Raw genomic sequence first — 14,030 nt, 5'->3', positions numbered from 1 at the left:
CCACCCCAGCTCCGTGCCCCTCATCTGGCCCCCTCCAACCTCGGCCCCACCTGCAATCTTTTGCCCTCTCCTCCCCATTCCATCAGGCTCTAGTCAAAGGACAGCTGACTTCTGTCCCGGAGAGGTGAGACCATCCGCTCCCGATTTAGCTTTTTCAGCCTCTGCAGGTGGTGGGGAGAGAATGGCGGGGAAGCTCACGGAAGTTCACTTTCAAGACACCTGTCCTAAGCACAGACAACAAGCTCAAAACACAAAAGCCAGAACGACACCTGTGGGCTGTCATGAGCTGCTCCCTGGGAAAGAGCGTTTGCATCACCCACCAGGGAGGGCAGAGCTCTGTGCTTCCCCCACACCCAGACCCTCCACCAAGCCGTGGGCAAGTGACTTGCCCAGCGCCACAGCAGGGGAGCGGACCCAAGGGGATGAATTCCTTCCTCCCTACATCCTAACTTTCCTCTTCCCCTTTCTCTCATTCAGCGTCTCCCCTCCCTTTGCCCATCTGCCCGTGGTCCCAGGCAGGGTCCAGCTCCGAGCTCCATCCACCTCATCACCTGCATCTGGCCCCTGACACGTAATTAGACAGCTCAGGCCACTTCAGGTCAGAGAAAAAAGGGGAGCTGCCATGGGCCAGAGGGATAGGAGGCCAAAGACCCCAGGCCTCTCTGTGCCAGAAGGGCCCCAGCTTGCCCTGGACTCAGTCATCTTGGCCGCAGCCCCAGGGAGACGGCGAGCTGAGCAAAGGTCCCAAGAAAGTAGCAGCAGCTGTTGGAAAAAAGGGCTGGGCTGGCAAAGGCTCTCCTGGCACCCACTCCTGCCAGCCCTGCGGTTCCAACAAAGCTTCTCCAGCCACGGGCCTGGTGGAAACCCCTCGCTGCCAGTCACTGCCCCCATCTCCATCCACACAACGGAGACGGCGGCGTCATTCACGTTACTGCGCCCACTCCCCACTCGGGGGTCTATCCTGGAGCCAGGGCTCCCCACAGCTGGCAGGACCACTCCCCTAAGGCCCCTTCCTAGCTCTGACCCAGCTCTGGAAGCCAAAGGACCCCCATGGCCATCCCAGTCAATGGCCTGGCCACACAGGGCCGTGCATACAGGGGTGCCCTAAAAAGGGTGAGCGGATCCACTGATGGACCTCCCAGCCGCCAGCCCTCCTGGTGTCACCCTGGGCTGTGCAGCAGGTAGAGAAGCAGGTACGCACGAGACAGGGCAGGTACAGGATGTTTTCTACCTGCCCCTCCAGCGACAGGTGTCACCTGGCCCCTGTGTCCCCAGCCCTAACAGGGGTGGACTCCGGGCCCAACCCCTGCCCCAGACTCTGGGCACAACTGGATTCTAATCTGGCCCAGGCCACTCCTTCTGGAGACTCCAGGCTCATCCCCTCACCCGCAACCCAGGACAATTAAGACACAGTCCTTTGCTGAGGCCAGACTAGGAGATAGAAGAACAGTTCAGGCAACATGAGGAGGGAAGCTGAAGAGCCCAGGGCAGAGGCTGCCTCTCCCAGGGGCCCCAGACTATGGCCCAGGCCCAGCCTCTGCCCATCTTCTCAGACTCAGGCCCTGAATGGGCCCTGACAAGCACCATTCCCACTGCCATCCGAGCATCTCTCCCCACGTTACCACCTGCCTCCTTTGCCCTCCGAACTTGGCTCAGTTCCACCTCCTCCGAGGAGCCTTCCCTGACTGCCAAGGCCTGATGGAAAGCTCCTCAGGCTCCAGTGCCCTTCCCAACCCACAGTCCCGGGATGGGTGCTGTGTGCAAGGCTGGGAGCTCCTGAGAGCAGGGACCCACAGTGGGCAGGCCACAGACAACAGAATGACGAAGGGTATAAATCCGAAGCCATCGCAGCCTCTACCCCAGTGATCTGAGGCTCCTCGGGGGACTTCATTCAGAGTAAGAAGTTGACCCACAAAACAAGGACCGTATTTCAGGAGCCAGCGGGGATGCCCCAGGGTCTCTGAGGATGGGAAGGCCTGCAGGGAACGGAAGGCCTGAGCTCCATGGACCCCGGTAGTGATAAATCCTTCCCCCGCCCCCAACCCAGTCCTGTGGCGGTTGCTGCAGCCGCCCACTCACTCCTCGTAACAATCCAGGCTCGGCACCCAACACTGCGGCCCTCACACTGCAGAGGGGAGATGTCTGCAGGTTGGAGGCAGCAGTAGGGGCTGGGCATAGTATGGGGTCATAAATGCCCTCTCCCAGGGGCACCACAGGACAGTCCTCAGTGCCCCAAGGCCACTGTGCCCCTGGGCTCCCAGGCCCAACTGCCCCACCCCCACGCCCCATGCTGTTCCTGTGACCCCAATCCCACCCCACCTGCTGTTGCACTTGGGATCTGGGTCATGACTGGGGCTGAAGGTGCAGGCCCAGGAAGCAGACGGAAGAGGCTTTGCAAAAAGCCAGCAAAATGTATCCAAGGGCAGCAGCTCTCACAGTGACGTCTGGGTCCAGCAAATCACACTGAACCGCCAGTCAGCACTGCCCAGTGCTGCTGTCACCTGAAAGCTTTCTTTTATAGGACAGCCCCCTGCAGAGGACCGAGGCCAAGCCCTATTTGGCATCTGGCCTAAAATCAGGCAGGACTCCTCGGCTGGGCCCGGGACAATCACAAGAACCCCATTCCTGGGCACCAAGTGCTACAGCCACTGGCTCGGGTTAGGCCCCACCATAGCCCTGAGCAGCTGACCACGGCTGCTTTACCACAGGACAGTGTGATGAGAAGCGATCCTGGGTCCCTCCGGGGCGGGGTGGGATCTGCATCCACTAGCCTAGCCCCAACCTAAATCCTGCAGACACAGCATCCCTCCCCCTCCCACCCCGCACCCTCAAACCCAGGGAGCCTCCAGGACCTCTGCCAGCCATCCGTGCTGTCTCCCCACTGCCTGAAGAATCCATGCAGCCACACGTGCAACAAGTATGCACCTACTGAGAGCCAAGTTGAGGGGATGAGATGCCTTGGTGACCACAGGAGCCAGAAACACATGGGCCTGCCTGGGTCAGGAAGCAAAGCAAAGTGCCCAGAGCATGGGATTCCCCCCAGCAAATCTTTTCAGGGTGCGTGTGTGTGTGTGGTGGGGGGCAGGGTCAGCAGCATGGTTCTTTCCTCTCCAGGAACATTAAGAAACAACGAGTATGACCATCATCTCATTAAAGAAATACTGTAGCAATAACAGAAACAAAATTAGAGGGATGTAAGCTTTATTTTTACTTACTTATTTATTTATTTTTTGAGACAGAGTCTCACTCTGTCGCCAGGCTAGAGTGCAGTGGCGGGCGCAGTCTCGGCTCACTGCAACCTCCGCCTCCCAGGTTCAAGCAATTCTCCTGCCTCAGCCTCCCAAGTAGCTGGGATTACAGGCAAGCACGCCACTACACCCAGCTAATTTCTGTATTTTTAGTAGAGACGGGGGTTCACCATGTTGGCCAGGATGGTCTCGATCTGTTGACCTCGTGATCCGCCCACCTTAACCTCCAAAAGTGCTGGGATTATAGGCACGAGCCACCACATCCGGCCTTTTTTTTTTTTTTTTTGAGACTGAGGTCTCGCTCTGTTACCCAGGTTGGAGTGCAGCAGCACGATCTCGGCTCATTGCAACCTCTGCCTCGTGGGTTCAAGCGATTCTACTGCCTCAGTCTCCTGAGTAGCTGGGATAACAAGCGCCGCCACCACGCCCTGCTAATTTTTGTTTTGTATTTTTAGTAGAGACGGGGTTTCACCATGTTGGCCAGCGCTGGTCTAGAACTGCTGACCTCAGGGGATCCACCTGTCTTGGCCTCCCAAAGTGCTGGGATTACAGACATGAGCCACCGCGCCCAGCCAAGGGTGTTCTTTTAGACTGGAATAAACTGGAGACAGCTTTTACTACGTGGGAAAAAGCACACGGCGCAGGGTCCCGTCTGTCCTCATTTGCGTGCATGAACCCCCATCTCTGGACTTGTACCTAGAAACCCCAGGTGTTCCCATCACCCCAGAGTCTACCACACACTCCAAAGTGTAAGCCTAGACCCCAGGTGGAGCTGGGGGGCTGCAGGGGCCCCAAATCTTGTTAAACAGGGGATGGTCTTGGGGACCAAAGTCCGTCACAATGACACCCCTTCACCATTAGGGCATTACGCAGGGAGCTCGCTGGACGCCTCCATCTCCTTTGCTTGTCTCCAAGGCCTTGCCCCAGGCCAGACTCCGCTACTGATCCTACTGACCACAAGGGAGGAGGACGCCCCGACGGCCCACCGGAGAGTCACACAACCGCTCCAGCCTCAGTTTCTTCCCGTGTGGATGGGACGGATAACACTCTCACCCGTCCAAAGTGATGACGGCATGCAGCCGGCATGCAGGAAACAATGCCATTATGTTTAAGTTAATATTTGACAAAAGCTTCCCTGGAGCAGGAAGAGCCTGCCCTTCCCTCCTCGGCTCCCCAACCCTGACCCCTGTCAGCCCTTGGCAGGTCCACAATCCTGCGGCCTCTTGAGGAGGTGGCGGCCTCTCAGAAGCCCGGGTGCTGGCCTCTCCCACAGCACAAACACAGCCGTAGGCCGAGTCCTTCCAGCGGTCTCCGCAGGAGCAGAACCTGGAGCCCCACCTTCCATTTCACTTTCACCACAGTCCCAGTGGCGGAGATCATGACCCCTGTTTCAGATGAGGAAACTGGGATTCCAAGAATTCAGTGAGACTTGCCCAAGGGTAGGAATGTGCGGGGAAAGACTCAAACTCAGCTGTCTAGAGCCAGCGTGCTTTCTACCGCACCCACAGTTGCCGCCTGGCATGAGAATCTTCCAAGTGGCCCTCCGCAGCAAACGCCATCTTTGACGCCCTCCTCCTGTCCTTGAGCAGCCCCTCCTGCCTCCCCCATCCTCCACCCTGGGCAGGAGCCCCTGCCCACCTACCCTGCACAAACACCCAGCGAGGTTGCACATCCGCACTCTTAATCCTAAAAGGAGGCTTGCCAAAGAGGCAGCTTTAGGAAAACACAACAAACCAAGGTGGCATCCCACAGGAAGCCGTCCTCCCGTGGGTGCCCCTCACCTGAGACGGGAGCTGCCCACCTGCCTCTCTCCACCTAATCTTCCTGCTGTGTGAGCGCCCATAGTCATGTCCACAGCTGAATCCTCAGCCCAGCACAGGCTTCCCACACGGGACACACGTAGGAAGTCCTGAGGGCAGGTAAGTCCCTGCCTCACCGCCCCTCTACGCACCCGCCACCATACTTGGTGGTTTCTTCACCATCTCCCCTGGTGAGAATGTCAGCTCCAGGAGGACAGGGGCTTGGTTCTGTTGACCCCTGGGTCCCCACTCCCTAGAACAGTGCCCAGTATATGGTGGTGCTCAAGATTTGTTTCATGAATAAAGGAATGAATACACAAACTTCATCATATGCCAATGGTGAAAAGTTAAGCCCAGAGACAGGAAAAAGAACTTACAGTTTATGGTGGGAGTAGTCAAGATTCACTCTAACGCTCTCTGATTCCCAAGCCCAAACCCTCCCCCCCGTACACACCACCCACACACACGCGTGCACGTACACACTCACTGCCCCGGCTTTGTGGGCATCATAAGCCTGATCAGCTCCAGGCTCAGGAGGGATTAGCTGTCTATAGAGGCCTGTAATGGACACTCCGGGGACCGGGGCTGGGAAGTGGGGCCATGCGGGGAGAGGGCGCCTCATGTGGACTCAAGGTGCTGCTCTGCCACACAGCTGGCATTCGACAAGCACTTGCTATGCCCCAAGCACCTGCCTAGGGCTTTACTTTCCACAACACATGTGTGAAGAGGAACCATTCTTATCCCCTATTTGATACACGAAGAAACAGGGCTCAGGAAGGGTCCGCAGCACGTCAGGGAAGCCGAGAGCCCGTGCACGCTCTGCTGTTCCTTATAGAGACAGGAGGACAGAGGGCCTACCTCCAAGGGTAGGACTCGGGGATTCTGGAAGCTCAGGGACAGTCACACAGTTTGTCAGGGACCAGCTGGGCCAGACGCTGAGTTCAGGGGCAAGGACCTGGTCAGAGGCCCGTGAGAAGGGAGCTCCGATGTGGTGATCTTGAAGAAGGGGCAGAGAGTTCAAACCTCAGCTTCTCTGAGAATCCTTGGGATCCATAGAGCTTCCTGGCCTTCACAACTTCATGAAATCTGGAGGGAATCTACCACCCAGGCACCCCTTCTCTTCAGAGAGCTGGCATCCTCAATGCCCTCACCCCTTTCTCCACACCTTGGACCATGCCTGCGCCTCCTGGAATGCCTTCTCCTTCCCCATGCCCCATGCAGCCTACCGAGCTCCCTTCTCTGTCTTCCTGGACAAGTAGCCTGTGCCCGACTTGGTCCCTGCATGAGCCAGAAGGCTGTACTCAGGCCATCCACGGCCCCTGGGGGATTGGGGAAGTCTAGAAGCCATGCTTCCAACCTCCCACGCCCAAACACCTTTACCGAATACCCAAGAGCCCCCACACACCCTGGCCCACCCACAGAAGATGCCCAGCTCAGAAGCCTTCCCTGCAGGGTGAGATGAACCATCTACGTAAGTAACGCGGGTCCAGGGGAAGCTGAGACTGGAGAGATGCAGGAAGGGCCTGAGCAAGTTCAGAGGAAAGAGGCCTGGAGCAGGGAGGTACAGGCAGAGACAGAGAAAAAGGCAGGACAGCAGCTGGCAGGGAAGAACCTCAGACATTCAAGGACAGAAGGACAGAGATGGGCCCCAAGATGGACAGAGATGGGAATGTGGGTAGAGGGGGGCAGCTTTGTGCTAGGGCCTGGGAAGGGGGCGGGACCCCTGCAAAGTCAGTGGCCAAGGTGGGGAAGCCAGGGCTTCTGGGTGGGCTCCCAGTGCCGTCACTGGGGGCCTGGGTGACTTGGGCAGGTGGCTGGGCCTGCCTATGTCCCCATTGTCCTTTCTGTTACAGGGACCATGCACCCACTCTGAGGTGTAGCATTGCTGCTTCTAAGGTTGCTGCAAAGATAAGGCTTGGTGTACAGGCCTGGCTCCTCCGGAGGAGGCTAAGGTGGCTACTGCATGAGGAGACCTTAACCACGCAGCTGAGCATAGTGCAATCCGTGGCCATGCATCGAGGCTGTAGGAATCGCCACCACTGCACCTTCCTTTAGTGAGCCTCTTCTCATCTTGTCAGCGCTGGGCTGTGCACTGACAACCCTGGGCCCTCCCTCCTCCCCGCTGGCCCTCCCCACTGTCCAGCCTGCACCCCTCCAGCATGCTCAGGGCCTGCAGGGAGGGAGGGACAGCATGCACACTCCCACCCTGCCAGAGCCTTCCTCCTGTGCTCACTGTCAGCCCGGCGCGGCCAGAGCAAGGCCCAGCTCCGTCAGGCCCGATCCATGAGGACTCCCAAGCCATGCGCCTTCAGGGGCCAGCAGGCCAGATCCCCACCCCCTCGGCTGTCCTTCTCCGCAGCCGCCCCATCCCCCGAGGGGCCCAGCCTGCCAACCTCTAATCCTCACCGTCATCTGACCCAGGCTCCACCCTACATTGGCTTTGCCTAGCCACCCTTCTGAGGCCCAAAAATGGACACAATCATTTATAGAGGGTTCGACAAGCCAAACGCAATGGGAAGATGACCTCACGGTGCCCACAGGCTCGAGATCCCAGCACACACAGTGCACCCCAGGCATTCCGGGGGCAGTGGCTGGGGGGCCAGGAGCAATGGTGCCATGCTGGCAGGTCCGGGCAACCCTTCCAATTTATTCTCATGCCCTCCTCACACCAAGGCCACAGGCCATGGGACCTTCAAGAAAAAGCTCCAGGCAGGCCAGAGCCACATGCACCCTGCCTGAGACAGCATCGGGGGCTCAGCCCAGGACGAGGCACCGGGCCTGTGTCCAGGCAGGATTTGATGAATGAGTGACGGCAGAGAACAAACAACACAAATCAATCCACCATCAGCCTGCGTCGGGCCCAAATCCCTTGTTCAAAAACGTTCACTAAGCACCGACTGGGGCCAGTTAACATCCTCAATGCACACACCTGGATGTGTGCCCTGCCCTGCCCTCAGGGAGCAGCCAGACCAGTGGTGGAGGCAAGAGGGTCAACAGGTAACAACAGTCAAAAAAGAGCTGGCTTGGGGACCCTAGGGCCAAGGGTACAAGAGTGCAGGCTGCCCTTGACCACACTGTCACCCTCACAGTCTGGATGTTTGGGCTGGAAGTGGATGCGGGAAGGCTGGGGGAGAAGGGTGGATGAAAGATACGGGGCCTTCTTCCTACACCAGGACGCCAGGACTCGCCCGGCCTCCCAGCACAGCTCCTGCCATCCTTGCTCAGGAAACGCCTTCCTGTGGCCACAGGGAAACGAATTGCCCCATGACCCACTGACTCCACTAAGGCAAGGTAGGTGTAGTGGCGGGGCTGCCTGTAAGAGACTAGGATTCCAGTTGCATTGACAGTGGGAGTTAGATGCCGCACTGATCACCACCCGAAGACACTGAGGATGCCCCTCCCGCCATGGCACAGACTCTCCAGGAAGGCACACAGCAGAGGCTGCTGTGGGTTGAGCAGGGCCTGCATCCCAAAGAGAGGCGAAAGCTACTTTCAGAGACCTGGCCGGGATGCCTGTCGTGATGGTCACACTGCCTTGGTTTCTGATGGGGGGGAGGGTCCCTAACTAGTCTCCAGCAGGCAGAGAGCAGCTGGAACACTAAACAACTCCAGTCTCAGGAAGCCCGGTATGGGCAAGGTCAGCTGTTGGCCAAGACCAGCATGCATAACTGACCAACTGTCAGCCAACTGCCCGTGGCCACAGAACAGGGCTCAAGTGAGAGAGATGGTGGCTCAGGGGCTCAGTGATACATCACCACCTCCCTGGAGGAGACACAGCCCATGCCTACTGCCCTGAGAATGACATCAAAGATGCCGCTGCAGAGAAAAGACAACCAGGGCAAAGGGGACACACCAAGAGCCTCGGGGAGCCAGGAAGGAGTGGGACACCAGTGGGATGGGGGCAGGGAACGCATCTCAGCTAACCAAGCTTCCCATTCATCGCCCTGGCCCTTTAGGGAAGGAAGCAGGCTCTGGCCCAGGGCTGCCTGCTCCAGGCACCCAGATGGATTACCCAGTCATGGCAGCGGGGAGCAGGGGTGGCTGCATCTGTGCTGCCACGGCCAACCCCCCCACCCCACAACCTGAAGTCTTCCCAGCCACCAGCCAGCTATTCCTGGGGCTTTAATCCCTCCTCCTCCTCCTCCTCCTCCTCCTCCTCCTCCTCCTCCTCCTCCTGCTCCCCTGGGGTGGGGGGTGGGGGAGCTGGGTCTGGACAAATCTGGAGCTTAGCTGAGGGCCCTTCCTTCAATGAACACCCACCCACCTCCTTAGCCAGGAAACACAGGGATGAGCAGTAGGACTCTGAGGGAAGTATAGGGAAGCTCTAGGCGCCCCCCTCTCCCCCCTCCCCCAGCAATCACGTGGTTGCATCCTTAGGGAGCCCGCGGGTCTCAGAAGCAAAAGTCATTGTTTATAAACAGCCACCAGGCCCGGCAGGGGAAGGCCGGCCTGTCCCTGCGCCTCCACCCGGCGGCAGCGGTCGCGCGACGGGTGGGAGAGGTGGCAGGCCCGGCCGCGGGGCACTGGGGGGCCACCCTGGCAGAAACCCAGATTCTGCAATCTCAGATTTCGGAGTCGGAGTCGGCAGGGGAAGTGGCGTCAGCAGCTGGCGTGATCCAATTCAATAAACCAGAGGTGGCTTACGATAGACAGCTGACCGGGTGCCGACCCCCACCTCTCAATCCCTGCATTTCCTGCACGCTCTGGGCACCCTGGGAGGCCCCGGCTCCATCCCCCACTCCAGCTCTCCGCGAGGAGGGGTCGGGTTTCCTGTGGCGCCTTCCACGCCCCTCCTCTAGGCCAGCTCCCCACCCGGCGGTGGGCTCCCAAAGCCAGTGCCCCCACCCGCTCCCCGGCCGCCGGAAACGCTAAGCCCCTGCTGGGGCGAGGGCACCTCCTTGCGGGCTGCACAGCCCCGGGCTCCCGGTGGGGCCAGGCTGGGCGGGAGCTTCCAGGCCGCAGGCACCTCTCGGGAAAGGAAACCCCATCCCTCCTTCGGCCCGCGGAGAACGAAAGTGGAGAAGCAGTGGGAAAGAGGGAACTGCGGGTGCCGGTTCGAAAAGCAGCCTTGGGAGTCCGGGGGAACAGTGGCCCCGCGGGTGGAGAGACATACTCCCTCTCGCCCCAGCGCCGGCCCCGCCTGGGTTGCCTGCATGGGCCTGGAGGGCGGGGGGTCACCACCTGGCCTCCCAGCCTCCCGGCCCTTGGCCTCCAAAGCGGGTTAGCCTGGAGCGCGCGCCCGAGAAAAATCCTGGAGCAGGGCCGGCCACTGCTGTGCAGCCGATCCACGAAGGTGCAAAGCGAGGCCCTGTCCTGCCCTGGCCGGGTGTGGGGAGACAGGACGCAAACCGAAGAGGGCACCCAGAGCGCCGGGAGACGCAACCTGGGGACCCCGAAGCCCCTCGAAAGCGCTCCTCTGGAGGTGACAGCGTCAGATCCCCGCGGAGGACCAGGCCCCAGGGTCGGAGGGTAGGGGGACAGGTGGCCGGGACTGTGCGGCGGCTGGGACTCCGCGGCGGCTGGGGATCCGGCTCTCTCACCTTCTCCTGCGCGCGGGTGAGCTTCTTCTGCACATTGCTGGCGATCTTTCCCGCCGTCACCCCTTTACTGCCCATCTCTGCCATCGCGGCGCAGGCCTCGCCCGGTGGCAGGGGCCGATCTCGCTCGGGGAGATCTTGCGCGCCGCGCTCCCAGCCCCCAGCCCCGGCCGCGCGTCCAGACCAGCTGCCGCTCCACGCCGCGCACCCGACAGCGGAGCCAACTGACGGAGGCGGAGCGTGCGCCGGGCAGGCGAGCAAGCCAGCGAGCCAGCGAGCGACGCGGGGACAGAAGGAGGGAGAGGGGAGGGGCCGGGCCTCGGGCCGCGGTCGGCGCCCCCCGCCCGCCCCCTCCGGACAAGAAGCTGCCTTTTTAAAGGGCCACTCCGGGCGCCGGCACCGCCAGGTCCGCGAGGAGGGAGGGGCGCGCGCGGCGCTGGGGCTGCGGCGAGCGGGACTCCCCTGACGCTCCAGCGACACCGCCCCGGGGCGGGGACTAATCCGCGGGCCTGGCGTCTCGGTCTCCCCCGCAAGCAGTAACCTCCTGCAACCCAGGAAAGGAGACTAGGTGGAGGAGAGGAGTGCTTTCGAAATCAAAGAGAAAGTGCGGCCAAGGGGGTGCGGCCCTGAACAGAGGAGCCGCGGCTGCTAGGAGAGCGCGCCCGGAGCCCCCTCCCTTTCCACGGGCTCACCGCCCGCCGGGTGCTCGACGCTCCGCCTCCTCCCGGCCTTAGCCGCTCGGGTTTTCGCCCGGATCCCCTAGGCGCCTCCGGGACATCTCCACGTCTTTGCCTCCGGCGCCTAGCCCAGTACCAACCGGTGCTCGGTCTTCCCGTTCGCTAACAATTTATTATAATAACAACCACCTAGCATTACTGAGCGCTTACTGTGTACTAAGGGACTTGACAGGCGTTGTTTCATTCGGTCTCCGTGGCCTTAGAGGTAGGTGCTATTACTGTTCCCACTTTACAACTAAGGCGCCGGGATCAGGGAACGAGATCTCTGCCTCTACCACCCAATCGTTCCACCACTACACGCCGAGTCGTCTCCTCCGCCCAGCAGGAAGGAATGATTAATGATCATTGTTCCTGGAGAAGATAAAGTTATTGCTAGCCAGCTTTGCCAGTAGACCAGTGACACTTGTTTTAAGTGAATAAATACGTGTTGAGTCTGCTGATACCCACCTCCCATTCAGCCCTAAAACATGTCAGGGGCTACAGCACTTTGCTGCCCCTGGAAATTTCTCAGGAACTGTTGGTTGAGTTGAGCAGAGAGACTGGTCCCGCTGAAGAGGCCTAGACGTGCCTGGTGCACACACAGGAGCCAGGGCTAGGGCCTGCAGGACCCCCAGCGGTCAGAGGAGCAGAGCTGGCCAGGGTCGGAGGTCCCTGAGCGGCTTCCTGGAGGAACAAGAAGGGCTCTTGCAGACCAAAAACCAAGCACTTTGTACAAATGGAAAACCGAGTCCCAGGAATGAGAGGTTCAGCCTGGGTTCACACAGGCCATTCCTTCTTTCCTGGAAGGCCCTCCTGCTCTTTCTCTGGCCACTGGGGGTTCTTCCACCACAGCTCAGTGCTGCCCCGTGACCCACCCAGTATGTTCATCTGTCCTCCTCTGGGCCTATTATCATGATATCCCTCGGTATCCCCCAGGGGACTGGTTCCAGCACATCCGTGGATGCTAAAATCCAGGGATGCTCAAGTCCCTCATATGAATTGACACAGTATCTGCATATAGCCTACACAAATCCTCCAAAATACCTTAAATTGTCTCTAGATTCTTGTAGTGGCTAATACAATTTAAATGTTATGTAAATAGTTGTTAACGCTTTTTTGTTTGCTTGTTTGTTTGTTTTGAGATGGAGTGTCTCTCTGTCACCAGGCTGGAGTGCAGTGGTTCGATCTGGGCTCCCTGCAACCTCCGCCTCCCGGGTTCAAGTGATTCTCCTGCCTCAGCCTTCCAAGTAGCTGGGACTACAGGCAGGCGCCACCACGCTCAGCTAATTTTTGTCTTTTTAGTAGAGACGAGGTTTCATCATGTTGGCCAAGATGGTCTCCATCTCCTGATCTCGTGATCCACCAGCCTCGGCCTCTCAAAGTGTTGGGATTACAAGCGTGAGCCACCGTGCCCGGTCTTGTTTTTTATTTATGTTATTTTATTGTTGTATTCTTACTTTTTATTGTATTTTTCCAAATATTTTCAATCCACAGTGGGTTGGATCCATGGATGCCCGACCCGCAGATATAAAGGGTTGACTGTATTCCTATTCTGCAGGAAGACAGACTGAGGCGCCGCTGATGTAGGTCACACAGACAGCAAATGATAAGCAGAGATTCTGCATCAAGACTTCCTGAGCCAAAACCCTCAAAAGCACCAAGCGCTGCATGAGTGAAAAGCATCTGTCAAAATTATTGTGAACTCATGCCCGATTCGTGAGTCACAAAAGCAAAACCTACACAGTCTGGGCTTCTAAAGCAGCTTCCTCCTAAAAGCTCAACATGCTTTCAGCTCATGATCTCCTTCCTCCTCATTTTCTGTTGGTCGTTTTTCTAACCATTCTCTAAAAGCGCTTTCTTCCAACACTCCTCTGAGGAAAGGAGGAAATGAGCAAAGTCAAATTGTGTTACAGTCAGCCCCCAGGGAACAGCGGGAGCTTCTGCTTCACTGGACTCTGGTGTTTCAAAATATCGCTTGACCGAAAAATTGGAAGCAACGGAAGTGTTCATCAGTGGGATGGGGTCAGCTGTGACAGCACAGCCACAAGAGGGGCCGTTAGGGAATCATTTAAAACAACTGTTACCGAGACTATGTAGCAACAAGAGAATAATGCTTAGGGCATAATTATGAAGGAAAGGAAAAGATAGGAAATTGTACTTGCAACCACATTAAAATAAATTAAAATACATTAAAAGCTCATGATCAATGTCTTGAAAGAACAATGCGTAAAGGAAGTAGATGTGTTACGGTCCAGGCATTAAGGCTGACTTCTTTCCCCCTTAATTTCCTAAATATTCTATAATATGACATAATGCCTTGCCTGTAATCCCAGCACTTTGGAAGGCCAAGGCAGGCGGATCACTTGAGGTTGGGAGTTCGAGACCAGCCTAACCAACACGGAGAAACCCCATCTCTACTAAAAATACAAAATTAGCCAGGCGTTGTGGCGCATGCCTGTAATCCCAGCTACTTGGAAGGCTGAGGCAGGAGAATCGCTTGAACCTGGGAGGCAGAGGTTGCAGTGAGCCAAGATCATGCCATCACACTCCAGCCTGGGCAACAAAAGCAAAACTCTGTCTCAAAAAAAAAAAAAAAATCACAGCTCTGTTTTTTTAGAAGTGGTTCTTTATCAGATCGCTAGATTAGAAAGACATTTCTAAACACAAAAGCAGTGGAGAATATATTGAAATTTTTAAATGCTTGCTTTGAGATACATAAAAATTAAAATT

At 57.8% G+C, this 14,030-nt stretch overlaps 1 protein-coding gene across 43 annotated transcripts in view; it reads right to left on the bottom strand.

Annotated features, from left to right (window-relative positions):
* Positions 1-10,810, bottom strand: part of BIN1 (bridging integrator 1) — a 59,394-nt gene extending 48,584 nt beyond the window's left edge. For 38 of the 43 annotated variants that reach the window (XM_077956782.1, XM_077956787.1, XM_077956790.1 and 35 more), the window contains exon 1: positions 10,588-10,810. In XM_077956782.1, the coding sequence (XP_077812908.1) occupies positions 10,588-10,671 (84 nt within the window). In that variant the 5' untranslated portion in view covers positions 10,672-10,810. Of the gene's footprint in view, positions 1-7,280; positions 7,418-10,587 lie in introns of those variants that run through there. The other 5 variants (XM_077956788.1, XM_077956811.1, XM_077956815.1 and 2 more) reach the window with 2 other exon arrangements.
* Positions 10,811-14,030: the final 3,220 nt, after the last annotated feature.

Source organism: Macaca mulatta, chromosome 12 (genome assembly GCF_049350105.2).
Source record: "Macaca mulatta isolate MMU2019108-1 chromosome 12, T2T-MMU8v2.0, whole genome shotgun sequence".
Taxonomy (NCBI): Eukaryota; Metazoa; Chordata; class Mammalia; order Primates; family Cercopithecidae; genus Macaca; species Macaca mulatta.
The sequence above is the reverse complement of the archived record's forward strand: the minus strand, read 5'-3'. Positions and strand labels throughout refer to the sequence as shown.